This window comes from Gopherus flavomarginatus, chromosome 12 (genome assembly GCF_025201925.1).
Source record: "Gopherus flavomarginatus isolate rGopFla2 chromosome 12, rGopFla2.mat.asm, whole genome shotgun sequence".
In the NCBI taxonomy this organism is placed as follows: Eukaryota; Metazoa; Chordata; order Testudines; family Testudinidae; genus Gopherus; species Gopherus flavomarginatus.
Genome location: NC_066628.1, coordinates 1,313,741 through 1,332,829, shown reverse-complemented (window position 1 = coordinate 1,332,829; position 19,089 = coordinate 1,313,741). Strand labels below are relative to the sequence as shown.

At 60.6% G+C, this 19,089-nt stretch overlaps 1 protein-coding gene across 1 annotated transcript; it reads left to right on the top strand.

Annotated features, from left to right (window-relative positions):
• Positions 1 to 8,495: 8,495 nt before the first annotated feature.
• On the top strand, positions 8,496 to 17,683 carry LOC127032773 (major histocompatibility complex class I-related gene protein-like). Its single transcript, XM_050920354.1, is given in 12 exon segments — positions 8,496 to 8,652; positions 10,342 to 10,608; positions 11,680 to 11,964; positions 12,322 to 12,597; positions 13,732 to 13,830; positions 14,175 to 14,207; positions 15,123 to 15,158; positions 15,494 to 15,526; positions 16,284 to 16,343; positions 16,346 to 16,410; positions 16,412 to 16,521; positions 17,123 to 17,683. Coding segments are annotated over 12 exon segments (1,488 nt in total). The 3' UTR covers positions 17,190 to 17,683.
• Positions 17,684 to 19,089: the final 1,406 nt, after the last annotated feature.

The following is a 19,089-nucleotide window of genomic DNA, read 5'->3' as shown; positions in this document are numbered from 1 at the left end:
TGTAGCCGGGCCAAGCCTGTCACTGATGGGAAGGGAAGAAGGGGGGCCCAGCGCCCCAGCTGGTTCCTCCTGCCCAGGCAGGGATGGCAGAGACAGTCTGTCACCCCCACGAGAGCTGGAGACTCCGGGGGGATCGAAGCCTCTGCCGGGATTGGAAAGGCTAATACCGCCTGTGCTGCTGGTGGGTGAGGGGTTAATGCGGCAGGGCCCAGTGGCTGCAGCGTGTGGGGCTAGCAGTGCTGGGGGGATGGAGCTAGCAGTGCCCGAGGGGGGCTAGCAGTGCTGGGGGGATGGAGCTAGCAGTGCCCGAGGGGGGCTAGCAGTGCTGGGGGGATGGAGCTAGCAGTGCCCGAGGGGGCCTAGCAGTGCTGGGGGGATGGAGCTAGCAGTGCCCGAGGGGGGCTAGCAGTGCTGGGGGGATGGAGCTAGCAGTGCCCGAGGGGGCCTAGCAGTGCTGGGGGGATGGAGCTAGCAGTGCCTGGGGTGGGGCTAGCAGTGCCTGGGGTGGGGCTAGCAGTGCCCGAGGGGGGCTAGCAGTGCTGGGGGGATGGAGCTAGCAGTGCCTGGGGTGGGGCTAGCAGTGCCTGGGGGGGGGCTAGCAGTGCCTGGGGTGGGGCTAACAGTGCTGGGGGGGTGGGGCTAGCAGTGCCCGAGGGGGGCTAGCAGTGCCCGAGGGGGGCTAGCAGTGCTGGGGGGATGGAGCTAGCAGTGCCCGAGGGGGGCTAGCAGTGCCTGGGGTGGGGCTAGCAGTGCCCAAGGGGGGCTAGCAGTGCCTGGGGTGGGGCTAACAGTGCTGGGGGGGGTGGAGCTAGCAGTGCCCGAGGGGGGCTAGCAATGCTGGGGGGGTGGAGCTAGCAGTGCCCAGGAGTTGCTAGCAGTGCTGGGGGGATGGAGCTAGCAGTGTTGGGGGGGTGGAGCTAGCAGTGCTGGGGGGGTGGAGCTAGCAGTGCCCGAGGGGGGCTAGCAGTGCTGGGGGGATGGAGCTAGCAGTGCTGGGGGGATGGAGCTAGCAGTGCCTGGGGTGGGGCTAGCAGTGCCCAAGGGGGCCTAGCAGTGCTGGGGGGATGGAGCTAGCAGTGCCCGAGGGGGGCTAGCAGAGCTGGGGGGATGGAGCTAGCAGTGCTGGGGGGATGGAGCTAGCAGTGCCTGGGGTGGGGCTAGCAGTGCCCAAGGGGGCCTAGCAGAGCTGGGGGGATGGAGCTAGCAGTGCCCGAGGGGGGCTAGCAGTGCTGGGGGGATGGAGCTAGCAGAGCTGGGGGGATGGAGCTAGCAGTGCCCGAGGGGGGCTAGCAGAGCTGGGGGGATGGAGCTAGCAGTGCCCGAGGGGGGCTAGCAGTGCTGGGGGGATGGAGCTAGCAGTGCCCGAGGGGGGCTAGCAGTGCCCGAGGGGGGCTAGCAGTGCTGGGGGGATGGAGCTAGCAGTGCTGGGGGGATGGAGCTAGCAGTGCCCGAGGGGGGCTAGCAGAGCTGGGGGGATGGAGCTAGCAGTGCCCGAGGGGGGCTAGCAGTGCTGGGGGGATGGAGCTAGCAGTGCCCGGGGGGGCTAGCAGTGCCCGGGGGGGGGCTAGCAATGCCGGATTGCAAAGGCCGGGGAGAGGCCCAGGACCGGCAGAGGGGTCGGCTCTGGTTCAGGGGCGTTCTCGGGTGGAAGTTTGGAAATGGCAGACGATAGGAACACAGCTCAGACCAGGTGCGTGGGGCTGCGGCCTGAACCGCCCGGCAAGGCAAGCCGCTGGGGAAGGCGGCATGAGGAGGGAACGCGCGTCTCTCCTCCGGGTCACGGGCATCCGAGCGAGGCCTTTAGCTGCAGAGGGTCTCAGGCAAAGCACACGTACATCGAGCCAAACAGGACCACTGTGATCATCTGTCTGACCCCTGGACAGCACAGGCCAGAGACCTGCCTCACAATCATGAACGGGGCAGATCTTGGGGAAAAGCAGCCAGTCATAAGTTAAACATTGTGGGCCTGGAGGATCACCCCAGCCATTAGCAAATTGTTCCAGTGGTTCGTTACCCTCGCTGGGAACAACGTGCACCTGACTCGCAGTCGGACTTTCTCTAGATATAACGTGTGACATGCAGGAAAAGAAGAAACCGTCTCTCAGTACTTGAAACCACAGGGAAACCAGCACCAAGTTCAGTTAATGCGCTCGGAAACGGGCCTGAGGCGAGTGTGGAGTGTAAGATATTCACACATCCGGTGACTCTGCAGTTCAAACACCCACCACAGTTCAAGTCACCGTATGCCCCACGACTGAGACAGACGTGAGGTTTGGCAGTTAGAGGGGAGCTTTGCGCTCACGTAGTGTCACGTTACCAGGGAGAGATCTGAGCCGGACTCTCTCTGGCAGTTCTCACTCACACGTGCAGAGACCGGATGGCTGCGGCCAGAGCAGAATCAGTGACGTAACGAAGTTGCTGGTTCTCAGTAGCAATTCACGTTAGGAGCTGAGTTTAAATAAGACAACACAGAGCTGAACCACTAAACAAGGAATCGCTACCAAGCTCTCCCAACACGCAGGGCAGTCCCTGATTGTGGAAATACCCAGCAGGACAATTGTGAGTCTACGGTTAGTTCTTTAAGCAACAGCAAAGTAGCTTCAGTAAGTTGGTCTGTTAGATCAGCCTTATCCTACAAAACATGCAAATGTTATTTCTGTGCAATTACAGTGCTTTCTGGGTGAGAGACAACCATGGGGATTTAGGCACCAGCACTTCGTTACAGGGTGTTCCATTTACCCCTGGAACTCCATCCAGATTCCTAGGAGATTTCAAATCTGAGGGGTACTTCAGTGCTCTCCCCGCCCCCCCCCCTTTTTAGTGTGGTGTTTCTCGGCATTTCTTTGGAAGCAGGATGTTTTACAGGTATCTGTGAATGTTGTTAATTTTAAGAATTTCCGTGGAAAGATCCAGAACAATGGTCTGGATTTCTGGGACACGAATCTGAACTACGAGGAAGGTCATGGTTCTCAAAAGAGAAGGTTTGTGCTTTACAGGGATAAATTCTGGCTCCTGCAAAGCACAGAAATGCCCTGTAGAACCGTCGCAGTGAAAAAGGCCTGTGCAATCGTCCCATCCTTTAGTGCTCGGGACGGTTCTCTCACCTGACTTTGGTGTCCGGAGTCTCCGGGCATGATGCTGGGGATGGGGATTGATTATTGTAGTTTTACACAGTTAGGTTTGGCTTGTCAGACAAGCACTTTCTTTCCTTGGGTTCTGTGTATTTGGGACTTCAGACCTGTAAGGTCTCAAAACCCAGGTTCTCGTCCATAAAGGATTTTTAGTTAAAAGAGACGCCCTCTCAGGAGGGCAGAGTTCCTGACCTTTGCTTAGTAGGAGGGCTCTTCCCAAGTCAGGAGTGAGACGCCCGGGCGTGCCAGACCTCAGGGGCTTTAGATGAAGGCTGCTCTCAAGGGAAGAGAGTCTGGTCTCTTAGCAGAGAGATCCAACGAACTGGGATTTTGCAACGTTTTGTATATAGTTATTTTTCTGTTCAGTTGTATGAGTGGCTGGCTCGATTCCAAAACCAGATCAAGTTATTTTGTCAATCATCAGCCCATTGGGGAGGCCTGGATTTGGTGATAGGTGCAGATTCAGTTGCAAATTTGTCCACTTGGCAGGTCAGAGTGTCACGGCATGTTTCTTACTCACCCAGCTTGCGTGCTGGATCCAGAAATATCCACCTTTCTAGGGCGTCCAGCCTCCCCTGGGAATTCCTTAGCAGCTTCTTCAGCATTGTTAATTCAAATATACACCGACCAAGTCGTTTAAAAGTCATTTGGCTTAACTTTCTGTTGTTACATTTCAGCACAGAACGAAAGCTTCTGATGTAACGTGGTAATTATTTCCTGGGAGTTTTGCTTAATTGCAGAGTTTCAAGGTTTGTTCTTTTTTCTGCTTGTTCTTAACTTTAATTTGAGGAGACGTCATTCCATCCTTCTGTTTAGAATTAGAAGTTTTCCCCGATTTGATTCTAACTTTAAACAATTTGTAGGTTTATTATCAAAAAAATCTCCTAATTCCCAGTAACTAAAATAATCTGGCTATCCCAGGCATTATCCTAAATAACTTTAAAACATTAGTAAAATAAACAAAAATTGTATTTCTAACTCATAATGTTTAATATCATATTTATAATTAAAATAACAATTCCTGTATAGATCATTTCTAGATCAGAGAATATAAAGATACATTTCCACATTAACTCTCCTACCAATACCAAACACTATTTCGAAGCTAACAAAAAATAATAATTACAAACACAAATGTAGGTATATGTAGTCAGGCAAATTGTAGGATTTTGTTACAAAAAAAGAATTGAGAGTTGTTACTTTGAGAATTAAATTCTAATTTAAACCTGGGAACCTTGGTGTGAACTTGGACGTTAATTCACTTCTTGGCGTACATCTCAAAGTGTTTACATTACAAGAACAGCACCAGGGTCTGGTTTAGTGTAGACACAAGAGATCTGCCCAGCAGGAAGGGAATCTGGTGTAATATCTGTGACCTCATCCCTCCTGGACTGTGGTGCCTTGTATGGCCGAGTCTTAGCTACTAGGACTGTGTTTAAGGTGACACAAGACTTACACTATGGCCTTTGTTTGTAAACTTCCATGCAACTTTTCCGAGAGCGATGAACATATTTGGTTTAAACAAAAACCTGACTGGAGCCCGTGATCAAATTGCATCTTATGCCCAATTCGGTTGATGTTTTAGTCCAGGATCATGGCTTCCGCGTAGGCGCTGTCCAAGCACAAGGGAGGGATGGGTGAGTAGCTGACTCTCTCGAATATCGGAGCGTGGGGGTGTCCGGTTGCTATCTCGTCTCACTGCTCTGTGCCGTCTTCAGAGAGAAGTGACTCAGTCCCTGGCTCCAGGGTGACTCTGGCTCACGAAGGAGAAGGGGAAAGACAGTTACAGTCTTTACAGTGCAGGTTCAAGGAAAGGTGATTCTGCCTTTTAGCCTGGTCTGGGCCTGGTTTCACGCCAGCTGTTCCATTAGACCGAATATCAACACTGTCTGTTCAGGGGTGAGATTTAACCCTCTAGGCCTGACAAGGAGAAAACCCAGCTGTCAGCTGACTCGGCCGGGCGAGAGGAGCGGTTCTGTGGGGTGGGCCAGGGGTGCCTATAGGAATCCGTGCATGGCCCCACGGAGGAGGGCTGGGGATCCTTACCAGGGGGATGAGCTGTGGGAGCAGGGCAGGAGGTGGCCGGTGGAAAAGCCTCCCCAGAGAGGCCAGGGGCTGCAGGGGCACAGACAGGCTCCCTGGCTCAGAGCTAGGGAGAGTTGGGAACCCCAAGAGGGAAGGGTCTAGGCCGGAAGGGACAACAGAGGCTATTTCATAGACTCAGCACACGGCGCCCCAGGAAGGGGAACGTTACGCTGAGTACTCGGCAGCGAACGCGTTACTGGGGGAACTGGCACGGGACTGAGGGCAAGGTCCCGGCAGGGCTGTGCTGTGCCACAAGGGGCATGGCCCTGCCACGGGCCCATCTACCCCGGTATCCCGTCTCTGTCAGTGGCGAGAGCCAGCTGATCCAGGTGTAGGATGCCCCCTAGTGGAAAATTGTGGAATAACCTGTTTCTAGGGATCAGTTTTTAAAAAACCACTCGGTGTTGGATGCTCTCCTTAGCCACAGGAGCGTCCAGTCCTGCTAAGCTCTTAGTGTCAGCTGCATCTTGTGGCAGTGAGTTCCACAGGCCAATTGTGCACGGCATTGAAACAATAGCCTTTCCCTGGAGTTTTATGGCCGGCTCTCAGTGACTCTTGATAACCTAGTGCGACCTCCCGGTGGTTCTGGGTTTGGGCCACAAATGCCCAGAACCGGACCCCTGACTGAGTTACTCCTTGTAACCCCTTGAGCTTCATCCTTAACGTGCCCTGGAGTTCTCCCGTTTGCCACCTCCCATGACATATCCTTCACCCCGGCGTTAACTCCATGTCTGAATTGCTTCTGCCTGTCACCAGGAGTCAGTGATGAGCCCAGGATGGGTGGAACCCCGGTCCGGGCAAGCCACTGAAATGGCTTCGTAGCTGTGTGTTTCTGGCACAGGAACTTAGCCCAAAGGCAGGTGGGGAATAGGATCCAGTCATAACCTCAGGAGACTCCGGTTCTATTCCCAGCCCTGCCACCTGGTGAACATGGACAAGGCATTTGCCATCTCTGTGCCTCAGTGTCCCCTGCTACAGTTACTGTGCTGTCTGTGTAAATTGCCAGCTCCTTGGGGCAGGGCGTGTCTGTCCAGTGCCTGGCACCAGGGCCCTGGGCTGTGACTGGCTGGCAGGCACTATTGTAATGCACAGGATGGAGGTTTCTGCAAACAGCGACATGATCTCCAGAGCCTGTCTGCTAGTTACAGATGAGATGTTTGTACCCTGGAAATAAAGGCTTGTTTCATCGTCGTGGCTACTTGTTATATAAACGCCTCAAATCTGGGGCCCAGTCCTGCAGCGCCTGGGCAGTTCTCAGCCCCTCCACAGGGCTTGTCACCCACAGATCTCCAAGCTCTTCACAGAGGTGGGTACTGTCATCCTTCTACTACAGAGGGGAAACTGAGGCACGGAGCAGGGACAGGACTAGCCCAGCTCCCTGGTGCAGTGAGTGTCTCTCAGAGCTGTGTAAAGGCTACTTAATTTTAATTCCCTTCCCTAGCTGGATGGCCCAGCCCCCAGCAGCTCTGCCCCCCGAATTTCACTGACTGCCCAGCTGGGCTGCCCTCCACACACGGTGACCGGACTGGGGGTGTCTGTGTCCCTGCTGGAGTGACGTCTCCCCTCAGCCGGTCCCTGCCGGGGAGGGGGAGTTCCCCTGTCATACAGCTTAGTCTGTTCTCCGGTCCCTTTGGGGCTGGGGGAGGAGAGGTTCTAACTCCAGTGAACGCAGAGCTCAGGGAGCGGCTCTTGGGGGTCTGGGGAACTTGGTCCCACGGCACAGACAGTGGATCGGGTGCAGTGGGGCAGGATGGGAGATTGGGGGTGATGAACGGGACCGTCGGGGGAGTCACTTACCCAGAGACACTGGGAGTGAGTCCAGGGCAGCGACCCCAGCACCTCTCCGCTGGGCTGCAGGGTCTGGGACAAGGGGGGATCCCCTCACTGGTGCAGGCTGCCTGAAATGGGGGTGCTGGGTGGCAGGGGACCCTCCTTGTAGGCTAAGGGCCCCCCCGGTATTGCAGGACGCAGGCCTGTGGATTCCTGCTGGGTAATATCGAAGGCTAAGCTAGCTCCATGGGCTCCGACGTGGCAGGATGCTGGGGGGTTAGTGTGAATGGGGTCAGAGCGACCCCTGGAACCAGGCTGGGGTTTGTACCCCGAGCTCAGATCTGGTTCACCCTGAGGCAGGGACGGGAGCCAACCGGGTACGGCTAGGCCCAGACACACCTTTCCCCCAAGGTCTGGGGGCTTGGATGGGGGGGTCGGTGCAGGCTGCTGCCCCCCTGGGTGGGTTCCAGACCCTCTCGCCCTCCAGCACAGGCCTGGCCAGGAGAGCCGGGCGGCCCGCAGCACCGGGGGAGGGTGTCCCACAGCACAGACACTACGGGGAGGCTACAGCCCTGACCCCCCCGCTGCGCTGGGGGTGAGGAGAGCAAACCCCCCCCCCATGCCAGTGGAGCGAGGCTGAGCCTGGAGTGGGTCTGTGAGGGGCTCAGGAAACACCTGGAGGATGGGAGGAGGGGAAGCTGCAGTGGAGAGGTGAGGGGGGGCCAGGAACCCAGGGGACACTCACCCCCCCGCTCTGCCTCCAGACTGCCCTTCCTCCTACCCCTTTGGGGACACCCCTGCCCCTGTGATCCTCTGGGCCCCACACTCTGGGTCTGTGTCGCTGTGTAGGATGAGGCTGGGGGGTGGTTGCTGGCTGGGGTACGAGGGGGCATTTGGGGGGGGTGAGCCCGGCCCATGGGTGACGGGGACTGACCCATAACGGGGATGGGATTCTGGGATCTCCCTCACCCCCCTGTTCCCAGAGCCGGGCGCCCCTCTGGGGCTGGGCACTGGGGTGACTGTCACTGCTGGAGCCGCCAGCTGGAGAAAGACGCTCAGGTAGGGGCCTGGGATGAGGGATTGTGGACAGGCTGGGCCCTGCCACCCAGGGGGGCAGCATCCAGACCCCAGTGCTGTGCGACTGGCTGAGACAGAGCCCCCGCGGGCAGCTGTGGCCAGGCCAGATCCAGATGCTGGGGACCAGAGGCTGTTCCCCTCCCCTCCCCTCCCCTCCCCTCCTGGCTCCCAGCCCCTCCCCGGCTCTAACCCACCAGCCCCCACTCCCCTCCCAGAGCCGGGATAGAACCCAGGAGTCCTGGCTCCCAGCCCCCCTGCTCTAACCCACTAGACCCCACTCCCCTCCTAGATCCAGGGAGAGAACCCAGGAGTCCTGGCTCCTAGCCCCTCCCCAGCTCTAACCATTACACCTCCCTGCCCAGCCAGGTGTTTACCCTATGTTGGGAAGTGCCACCCTCTGTGACACTTTCACTTTCTGTCTCCGGCTGGCAGATGGGCTCTGCTCGGTCCCAGGGGATGGGGCAGCCGCTCCCTTGTGCCTGTGTCCCGGCCGATGTAGGGGGGAGAGTGACTGGGCTCAGCAGGGCTGTACCTGTCCCCCTCCCCCTCCTCCTGCTGGGGGTCTTCGCCATCCCAGGGGGCTGTGCCTGTGAGTATTGGGGTGCTACCCCCAGCTTGGGGGGAGGGGCAGGATCCTGTGCTGGGGGGCATCGAGGGGGATGGGCCAGGGGGCAGGAAATGCTTGTATTGGGGTGAGGGGTTTTGGGGCTCGAATGCAGACCCTGCCCCCCAGGGCCCAGTTCTGCTCTCAGCCGCCTGGCTGTGAATCAGGAGTGAGCTGCTGATACTGGGGGCTGTAAAACTAATGCGAGCCCAGAATCGCACCCTGGCTGGCTAGCTGGACGCTGGCACCCACCCCCCAACCCTCATAGCTGGGTGTCCTGGGGAAAGAGGGGGTGTCCTGGGGAGGGGTATGGCTGCGGAGAGTGGGGATCCCTGCCAGTTGTTATGGGGGGGGGTACAGGGAACAGGGCTCCTGTCCCAGCTGGGCTCAGTCAGTGTTTGTAGGAACCCCCGATTCAGGGTCAGCCCTGCCCCACTTCCTTCCCCACGCCATTAGGCATGTCACAACCTCTGGCTGTGCCTCAGTTTCCTCTCCCATTACCCCCTTTGCCCCTCTTTGTGGGACACTGGATTTTGCGGTGACGGCTGCTCTCCCAACACCCTGCCTAGCCCCCTCCCGTGGTTTCGATCCCCCATCTGGCGAGCGCCCAGCGCGAGGTGGGTGAGGCTGCCAGACACTAATTGCTGCTGTTAATTAATGTTTATGGGGGTCAGAAGTCAGGATGAGGGGCCTGGTCATGTCAGGCGCTGTGCGGACCCTGCTCAATTGAGATTGGGCCCCCCATCACGTTGGACACTGCATGGACCCCTGGCCCAGCAAAGAGTGAGGCCCCATCTACCCCCTTGCAGTGTGGGGTGGGGTCCCGCTCTACTCGGGGGCTGGGCTGGGTGAAAGGGGCTGCTGGCTGTGGGGCTGGACGGGGAAGGGGGCTGCTGGCTGACGGGTGGGTCTCTCCCCACTGCAGTGTGGGATGGTGTCAGGGACTCTAACCCTGACGGCAAAGTTCGTTGTCTGACCGCGAGAGAGACAGGCAACACCAGCAAGGTCCGATCAAAAGCTCTTTATTGACAAGTGCACGCATCAATAGAGAGCAGCTTGTCTCCAGAGAGAACCAGCCTGCTCTTTACATCTTAGTATAAGCCTGTATAGACAGTTCCGTTGCGTCATAAATTATTCACTGGAGCAACCCACCCCCTTCTTCTAACAACTAGAAACTAGACACCTTTAGTATACATGCATGCCTAAAGTTAGAAATGTAGGGGAGTTCAAAACAAACAAAGAACAAAACCAGGGAGTGAAAACAAGGAGGCTGGGAAACTAGGACTCTTATCAGTTCTTCGAAGGAGCTGCCCGAACACAGCACATCTGGTACTATGCCAGGAATGCAGCTTCTCTCTTATCTCACTTTTTCCCAGCGCTTGTGAGACATGCTGCTGCTTCTCAGTGTTTTCCACTCAGGAATTACCCACAAACCTCTGTTAGCCTGACTTTGGTCAGGTTGGCATAGCTGGTTTTGTCTGCTATATCTTTATTCAGGCCTAACAGTGGGGTCCAGGCTCGCCCTGGGGGCTGGACGGGGAAGGGGGCTGCTGGCTGACGGGAGGGTCTCTCCCCACTGCAGTGTGGGGTGGGGTCCAGGCTTGCCCTGGGGGCTGGACAGGGAAGGGGGCTGCTGGCTGACGGGAGGGTCTCTCTCTCTCTCTCTCCCTGCAGACCCAGGCCCGCACTCGCTGCGCTATTTCTACACGGCGGTGTCGGAGCCCGGCCCGGGGCTGCCCCAGTTCACCGTGGTCGGGTACCTGGACGACCAACTCTTCTTCCATTTTGACAGTGAGGGGAAGGTGGCCCAGCCCCGCGCCCCCTGGATCCAGGCCGAGGGGCCCGAGTACTGGGACCGGCAGACCTGGATCGCCAAGGGCTGGCAGGAGCCCTTCAACGGCAACGTCCGTATCGCCATGGAGCACTACAACCAGAGCGGGGGTGAGGGGCCGGGGTGTGGGGCCTGGCGGTGACCCCAGACTCTGGGTCTAGGAGGGACCCCAGAGCCTCGGACCTAGGAGGGACCTCAGAGCCTGGGACCTAGGGGAGACTCTGTTCTGTCTCCATCCTCCATCCCTGGTCCCCGCGGTGACCCCAGGCCCGGTGGTGACCTAGTCCCATATCCCTGGGCCTAAGCAGTGACTCCATCCCCTGTCCCCAGGTCTGTTGGTGACCCCGTCCCTTGTCCCCATCCCCGGCAGTGACCCTGGGCCTAGCACAGACCCTCATCCCTGTGGTGACCCTGTCCCCATCCCCGGCAGTGACCCTGGGCCTAGCCCGGACCCCCATCCCCGTGGTGACCCCGTCACCAGGCCTGGAAGTGCCCCCATCCTTTGTCCCCATCCCCAGCAGGGACCCCGTCCCCGGGCCCAGCAGGGACCGTAGCTCTCGGCTGAGCAGTGACCATAACCCCAGTCCCAGCCCTAGTGCTGGCCGTAAATCTCCCCAGCCCACGCCCTGCGCTGGCCAGTGCCCGTCACCCTGGGCAAAGGAGGAACCAGCCATCACCCCAGCCCTGGCCTCAGGGTAACCCCAGCTCCAGCGCTGAGCGGAGCGGTGATCCGGGCCCGACCCTGGGCTAACAGTGACCCTTGTCTGAGTCCTGGCTGAGCTGTGACCGGCCCCCGGCCCCAGGGCTAATGGTGATCCGACCCCGGGCCAAGCCATAACCCCGATCCTCCCCCTGGCTGAGCCATATGCCCAACCTTAACCCCAGCCCCCAGCCGAGCCGTGTCCCAGACCCTCGCTCGGAACTGAGTTCAGTAGCAGCACAAGCGACTTGCCCTGGGGTTGTCTGCGGTGGCTGGGTCGTGGGGGCAGTGAGGGGCTGTGGGGCCACGAGGGGCTGTGAGGGGCTGAGGGGCAGCGAGGGATTGTGGGAGCAGCGAGGGGCCATGGGGGCAGCAAGGGGCTGAGGGACCGAGGGGCCGTGGCCCCGAGTCAGGTGTAACGAGCCAGGTCAGGCGCCGTGGCCGGATCTGCGGCCTCACCCGGCTCCGTGCGTCCCTCCAGGCCTGCACACCTTCCAGTACATGTACGGCTGCTGGCTGCGGGCGGACGGCAGAGCAGGGGGCTTCCGGCAGTACGGCTACGACGGGCGGGATTTCATCTCCTTCGACACCCGCACCCACATCTGGGTGCCGCCCAGCAAGGAGGCCGAGATCACCAAGGGGAAGATGGAGGCCGACCGGCATCTGAGCCAGCAGCAGCAGGACTATCTGGAGCGGAAATGCGTCAAGTGGCTACAGAAATACCTGGGCTACGGGAAGGAGACGCTGCAGAGGAGAGGGGAGTGGGGCAGGGAGCACACCCGGGTGGGGGGACCCCCCCCCTGCAGAGACTCACCCACTCCCTGGCCTGTCTGAGACACTAATTATATTGACCCAGGGCTGGGTTACAGGGCAAGACCCCCAGAGGTCAGCTGAGTCTTTTAGGGGGTCCCCTTCTGTGCCATGCCGGCAGGGTGCAGAGACCCCTCCCCAGGCAGGTCCCCTCTCCCCTGGGCTCCTGTGCGGGGCAGGTCCCTGTGGGGTGTTTCCCAGGCTCTGACCTCTCCTGCTTTCCAACAACTGGACCATGGGGGTGCTAAGGGACTCCGGTGCTGCCCACTGGCCCTAACCCTGCGGCTCCCCCTTTGCCCCCTCGTCTCCCCAGAGCGCCCGGCCGTGCGGGTCACCAGCAGAGACGCCCCTGGCGGCCCCACCACCCTCTGCTGCCGGGCCCACGGCTTCTACCCCCGAGACATTGCCCTGAGCTGGCGGCGAAAGGGGGAGAGCAGAGAGCAGGAGACGTGGCGAGGGGGGGTCCTGCCCAACGGGGATGGGACCTACCACGCCTGGGCCACGGTGGAGCTCGACCCCCGGGAAAGAGGCCTGTACCGCTGCCATGTGGAGCGTGAGAGCCTGGCCCAGCCGCTCGTCGCCGTGTGGGGTGAGGCCGGGGGGTGTGGACGCTGGATGAAATGGGGGGGTGTCACAGGGCGACTGGCCCTACAGCCCCACCGGTAACACACTTCGCTCACCTCCCCAGGTGGAGAAAATGAGCGAAGCCGCAGGACAGGCAGGGCCTGTGGCTAGTGGGGGAGGAGGCTAAGACAGGAACCAGAGGGAGGGGGCACCCCGGGAAGCCAGAGGGAGCTGATAAATGAAGTGAGGTGTGACTGCGGAGCCAGCCTGGATCCCAGCCCGGGCCGGGGTGCGACCGCGGAGCCAGCCTGGATCCCAGCCCGGGCCGGGGTGGGACCGCGGAGCCAGCCTGGATCTCAGCCTGGGCCGGGGTGTGACCGCGGAGCCAGCCTGGATCTCAGCCTGGCCGGGGTGCGACCGCGGAGCCAGCCTGGATCCCAGCCCGGGCCGGGGTGGGACCGTGAAGCTAGCCTGGATCCCAGCCTGGGCCGGGGTGTGACCGCGGAGCCAGCCTGGATCCCAGCCCGGGGCGGGGTGTGACCGCGGAGCCAGCCTGGATCCCAGCCCGGGCCGGGGTGTGACCGCGGAGCCAGCCTGGATCCCAGCCCGGGCCGGGGTGGGACCGTGAAGCTAGCCTGGATCCCAGCCTGGGCCGGGGTGTGACCGCGGAGCCAGCCTGGATCCCAGCCTGGCCGGGGTGTGACTGTGGAGCCAGCCTGGATCCCAGTCTGGCCGGGGTGTAACCGCGGAGCGAGCCTGGATCCCAGCCTGGCCGGGGTGTGACCATGGAGCCAGCCTGGATCCCAGCCCGGGCCAGGGGTCCCTGGCACTGAAACGTTGGCTGGAGGTGGAACGGGTTTGGGAACACGGCGAGCCTGGTGCCAGGCCCCTATGAGTTAGCGGGATTTTACAGTCCTGTTAACGAAGGATTGAAAAGGGAACGCGAGGCCTGGGCCCGGGGAGAAGAGACGCTCAGGAAGGAGCAGGGAAGGGCACCCGCTTCCCCTGGCCGCTGCGGTTTGAAGAGTAACGGACGTTCCCAGAACAGACTCACTGTGGGGGTACGGAGCACGGTAGAGAGACAGCCACGGGGGGTGCGAATGGGGGACGGGACGTACGTGGTGTTTGGGGGGGTGTCTCACTCCCTGCTCCCTTGCAGAGCCCCCGTCCTGCTCGGCCCTGCTCCCTGCGCTGATTGGGGCCGTCGCTGTCACTGCCCTGCTCGCTGGGTTTGTTCTCTGGAGGAGGCGGTGCTCAGGTAATGGGGGGCTGGTGGTGCCAGGCCTTGGGGAGCCACCTCTCAGTGTGGGGCCTGCGATGGGGCCCCGGGGGTGGGAGCACTCCAGACCCCTGTGTTGAGGCTGTGTGACTGCCCTGCGGGGGGCTGGGCAGAGACCCCGCTGGGGGCTGCTGCTGGGCCAGAGCCAGAGATGGAGCTGATGGCGCTGGGTCTCTCTGTTTCGTTCCTTACGCACGGCTTCCCCTGGGACACTGAGTCGTGCCCTGAGCCCCCGGGGTCTGGGCTGGGCTTGGAACATGGATCGGAGCCGGTTCCTGCCCCGGGAGCGGCCGCACTCACTGCAATCTGCCTTGTCTCTGCAGGGAAAACCGGAGCCGGATACACTCCAGCTCAGGGTGAGCGTGAGCCCGTAGGTGCTGCTGGCAGGTGTGGGGATGGGGCACAGCCCAGCCCAGAACCCTCCCCTGGGACCGGGCTCTCGAGGTCCGGGCACTAACGCCCCATCGCCCCCTGCTCAGCCAGTCACTCGCAATTCCCTGCATCGAGCAACGTGCCCCCGGCTCTGTGGGGTGCAGGCCCCCTGGTCTCCGGGCTGAGCCGTACCAGGCGGGGTGTCTTGGCTGGCTCTGCCCCGGGGCAGCTCTGGGTGATGCTGTTCCCTGTCTGGGGCAGACCAGGGGGAGGTGAGCCCTGGGCGGGGGGGGGGAGGGGGGAGATGAGGGTGGAATCGATTCCTAGGGAGACGTCTGCCTCGCCAGCACCGGTTCAGGAGACACTAACCCCCCTTGTCCCCCCACAGAGGGCAATCAGGACTCCAGCTCCTCTCTGGGTTAATGATGGAGCAGGAGGGGTGACCCATTAACCCTTCAGTTCCTGGTCAGAGGCCCCAGCAGGGAGACCAGGTGGGGGTGGGATCTCGGGGGGGGGCTGTGAATGGGACTTGGCGATTCACCCTGCACTCCCCAGGAGGGTCATCTGTGAGCAGGGCAGGTAACCAGGGGCCCCTCCTTTCCCCTTTCTGGGGCCAGGCTCCCCTCGGCAGAGCTGGGAGGGACGGTCCCTGAGATCCCACCACAGGGGCCCTGCCACATGGGCCCTTCCTCACCCAGGCTTGGGGTCGGGGCCCGGGCCCCGGGCCCCCCAGGCCGAGCCGGCAGTGATGGTCTGGGCTCCCAGGGCAGCTCCTCCGGGGAGGGGTGGGTGTAACGGGATGGGTGTGGCTGTAACCCCTCTGAGGGGGGCCATGACCCCAGGAGCACACTGACCCCCTGGGCTCGGAGACATTGACCCTGTCCCCTTCTCCCCCACAGCCAGTGACAAAGAATCCAGCAAAGGATCCAGCAGTGGTAAGTGTTGGGGGGTCCAGCTCCCCTGGGGATCAGCTGTAGTCACAGAGACCTCTATGGGGAGATGCCTTCCCCAGGCCCTGCCCCAGGGTGGCCTGCAGTCCCCCAGCCGGGGGTGGGTTCCCTCTGCAAGGGGGAGGGGGGTCATTCCAGGCTGTGGGGACTCGGGGACTCGTTCCTTTCTGATCCCTTCCCATGGTCCCTGCCTGGGCTGGGCCACTTCTGGGCCTCGGAGACGTTCTGCTCACCCCAGTCTGATCCCATTGGTGTGGGGTGGGGGGATCAGCCAGGAACCAGCCCTCTGCCCAGCGCTAACCCCCTTCTCCCTCCCACAGGCAGCGACTCTGGGTGTGACACCGGCTCACTAGGTAAGTGGTGACTTCAGCCCAGGGCCTGGCTGCTTTCTGGGTGGGCGACTCCCCCCCGCCATAGGCCCAGAGGCCCCCAGGCCCTGCCCCTCTAGCAGACCAGCCTGGGGGCAGAGTGGGGGAGTCTGAGCACCTGCTCCCCACGGTGGGGAGCAATGAACCAGCCTGGGAACTCCCTCCTCTTCCCCCCACCCTGCCCAGACAGAGCTTGGAGTGACCCTGCTGAGTATGGAGCGTTTCACCCCCATCTGGCCCTGCTGCGGGGGGATCTGGAGAATGGCCTGAGGGTGGGGGGAGCCCCCCAGGCCCTGCTCCTCTAGCAGACCAGCCTGCCCAGACAGAGCTGGGAGTGACCCTGCTGGGTATGGAGCGTCTCACCCCATCTGGCCCTGCTGCGGGGGGATCTGGATAATGGCCTGAGGGTGGGGGGAGCCTCCCAGGCCCTGCTCCTCTAGCAGACCAGCCTGCCCAGACAGAGCTGGGAGTGACCCTGCTGGGTATGGAGCGTCTCACCCCATCTGGCCCTGCTGTGGGGGGATCTGGAGAATGGCCTGAGGGTGGAGGGAGCCCCTGTCCAGCTGCAGCGGGTCCCTCTCTGGTGTCAGCTCTGAACCGTACGAACAGACACGGCTCCTGCAGAGGCACCATAGAAAAAGGGGGTGCACCTGGGGGGACTACCAGAAAAGGGAGAGTATGGAGCCACCAGAAAAGGGGAGGCTCTGGGCTCCCCCTGACTCCCTGTATCTCGTTCTTGCAGGGTCGGAGGCCACAAGTGTGGGAGAGACCAGTCGCCATCCAGAAGCTCAGCAGCTCCTCCCCATGGTGTTCCTGCCCCGCCCGACGACGGGGACCCCCCAGCGGCTGGAGTCATTCCTGGGGTCTCCCCCCCCCCCCCGGCCGCTGACTGTCCGTGTGACCTGGACTGAATCCCTCACTCTTTCCCTCTGCCTCGGTGCCCAGGCCCCAGGTGTGACGCTCGGCTGCCTCGCGGGAGAAAAATATCTTTTCGCTAGGAGTAGAATAAGACCCCCCCTCCCCCCTTTAATCAATTGCCTTGTTGAATGAACAAGGTGTGGATGAGCCAGGTGTGGAAGGCAGCACCTCCAGACAGCTGCACCCCTTGGAGAGGGGCTGGGAGCCAGACCCAAGGACTATAAAACGTGCCAAGTGGGCTCACTAGAGAAGCTCAGACACACTGATGGCCTCGGGGGTTAGAAGCCAGCACCTTCCCTTGGAAACACCCTCTTTGCAGCATTGGGACAACACCCAGAAGGAGGCACCACAGATGACCAATGGACACACCCAGATTTTGAATCTGGTGCAGATTTGCTTGAGAGGGAAGCTGCTATAAATGTGAAGTGTCTTGCAGAGGACCCCGGCTCCACCCCTCCCCCATCTAACTAACCTGGCCAGTGCAGTTAAGGGGAGCAACTAGTTGGTAACAAGAACAAGAACGTGTGTGTGTGTGTGCGTGTGTGCGTGTGCGTGCGTGCGTGCGTGTGTGTGTGAGAGAGAGAGATATCTCATACGCAGATGATGCAGTGCAGATTGATACATGTATTACCAAGAAATGTGGGGCTTTGCCTTATCCCCCTGAAAAGATCCTTTGCAGCACTTTAAGTACAACAGGTTAAGTACCTGGGATCTGTCAGACTTACAGTGAAAGCTGCTGTGTGGGGCAGAGACCCTTCTCAGCCAGGGGACGTGCACCCCTGGGGGGTCACAGAGACCTGCCAGGGGGTCCATCAACTCCGCTGGATATTTCCCTAGTTGTGCAGCAGGCTACACAAAAAACACCAATGAAATTGGTGCAAAGTACAGTTTCATACCGTGACTGTTTCTGTGGCTCTGTGTAATGTACAGGGCCCTGACATGTAAGTGTAATGTTTATGTTCCAATTACTGTCTCTTATAATTATATGGTAAAAATGTACTACTGTATTGTTCACTCCATGCAGCCGATGAAGTGGGCTGTAACGCAGAATCATAGAATATCAAGGTTGGAAGGGACCTCAGGAGCTTCTGCCCACGAAAGCTTCTGTCCAAATAAATGTGTTAGTCTCTAAGGTGCCATAAGGACTCCTGTTCTTTTTGTGGATACAGACTGACACGCCTACCGCTCGGAAATGTTTCAGTAATAGTGTGACTGTGACACGTCCATAGTTTCATGTCTGATTTTTAAGTACTTTTAAGTGAGGAGAAACTTGGGGGACGCAAGACAATCTGCCTTCGGAAAGGGGGACAGTCTGGAAAGCGTGAGACCTGCTGGACTAGCTTGTGTCACTGAACCCCTGGAATAAAGGCCCTGTCTCTGGTGTGCCCCTCACCTGTCTGGGTGTTTGCTGTGTCTGTCTGAGCCCGTCTCCCCTCCCGGCGCCAGGCTCTGCTGCCCCAGCGAGCCGAACCGCCCTGTTGCTGAGAACTGAAAACTCCAGTCAATGCAGGAGGATTCACAGGCCGAGGCCTGGGGTGTCCCCTGTTGGTGCCGTTGCAGCCGGGAGCCGGTAAAGCCCAATGGCCCCATCACATCTGAATGAATCTGGATCCTGTTTGAATCAGAGCTGCTCGCTCCAGAGCCACGTACAGACAGACCCGGCTAACACCGCGCAGACCACGGCACTCTCAGTCCCAGCGGCTCTGGGTCTGTGCAGGGCAGAGACACCCCAGCCCTCCCGCCCCTCCTCAGACAGCCCTCAGAGCCGGACCCAGGGCAGTGTGTTCATTGCCCGTATTGCAGTAGTGTTGGGGGTGCCCAGCCCAGGCAGAGACCCTCCGGCGCCAGGCGCTGCACAGCCAGTCCCTGCCCCAGGTAGCTGACAGCTCTGGGGAGAGACGCTCAGACGGGTTAACGTCGCTGGCATCAGCACGGCGTGGCCCTTGGTGGAGGAGGCTGCACCCAGGGGATCCTGGCCTAGTGATGCGTTAGCAGCATGACGGTACCTGTCTCAGCTCAGCATGGGGCAGGTTGAGGCAAGATCCCCATGGATCCAGCTGGCCTGGGGCAGGATGCAGCTACCGCGGGGATTGGCACCACTGGCAGTTCAGCCCCAGATCCCTGCCGGCTGGATGTGACCCGCGCTGGGCCTGGCGGGCGCCAGAGGCCGGATAGCAGCAGCTCTGCCATTCCCCCACGCTCCGGTCCCCATGTGACTGCCTCGAACTCGGCTGCTGAGGGACTGGCAGGGGAAGAGGAAGCGACACCCTGCGGGCTGCAGCAAGTGCACTGTGACTTCGCCATCCTGTCCCCCCCGGCCCCCGGCACGGGGAACTTGCGGCCCTGCGGCGACCGGGGAGAGTTAAACACAGCCGCTGCGCCAGTCGCCTGGGCTGGGCAGGGAGCCCATCACCACAGCCAGCCGCCCGCAGCGGGCATTGGCCACCGCACACAGTGCTGGCCGCGGGGGGGACAGACACACCCCGACCTCCTGGGGAGCTCACCCTGGTCGCTGGGTTCGATCCAGCTGCCTTCTACTGCCCATGGGGCAGACCGGGGTGGGCATGGGGGTCTGTGGGGAAGGGGGTGGGCACCGGGTCAGGGAGGAAGGGCTCAGGAGATCAGGCAGA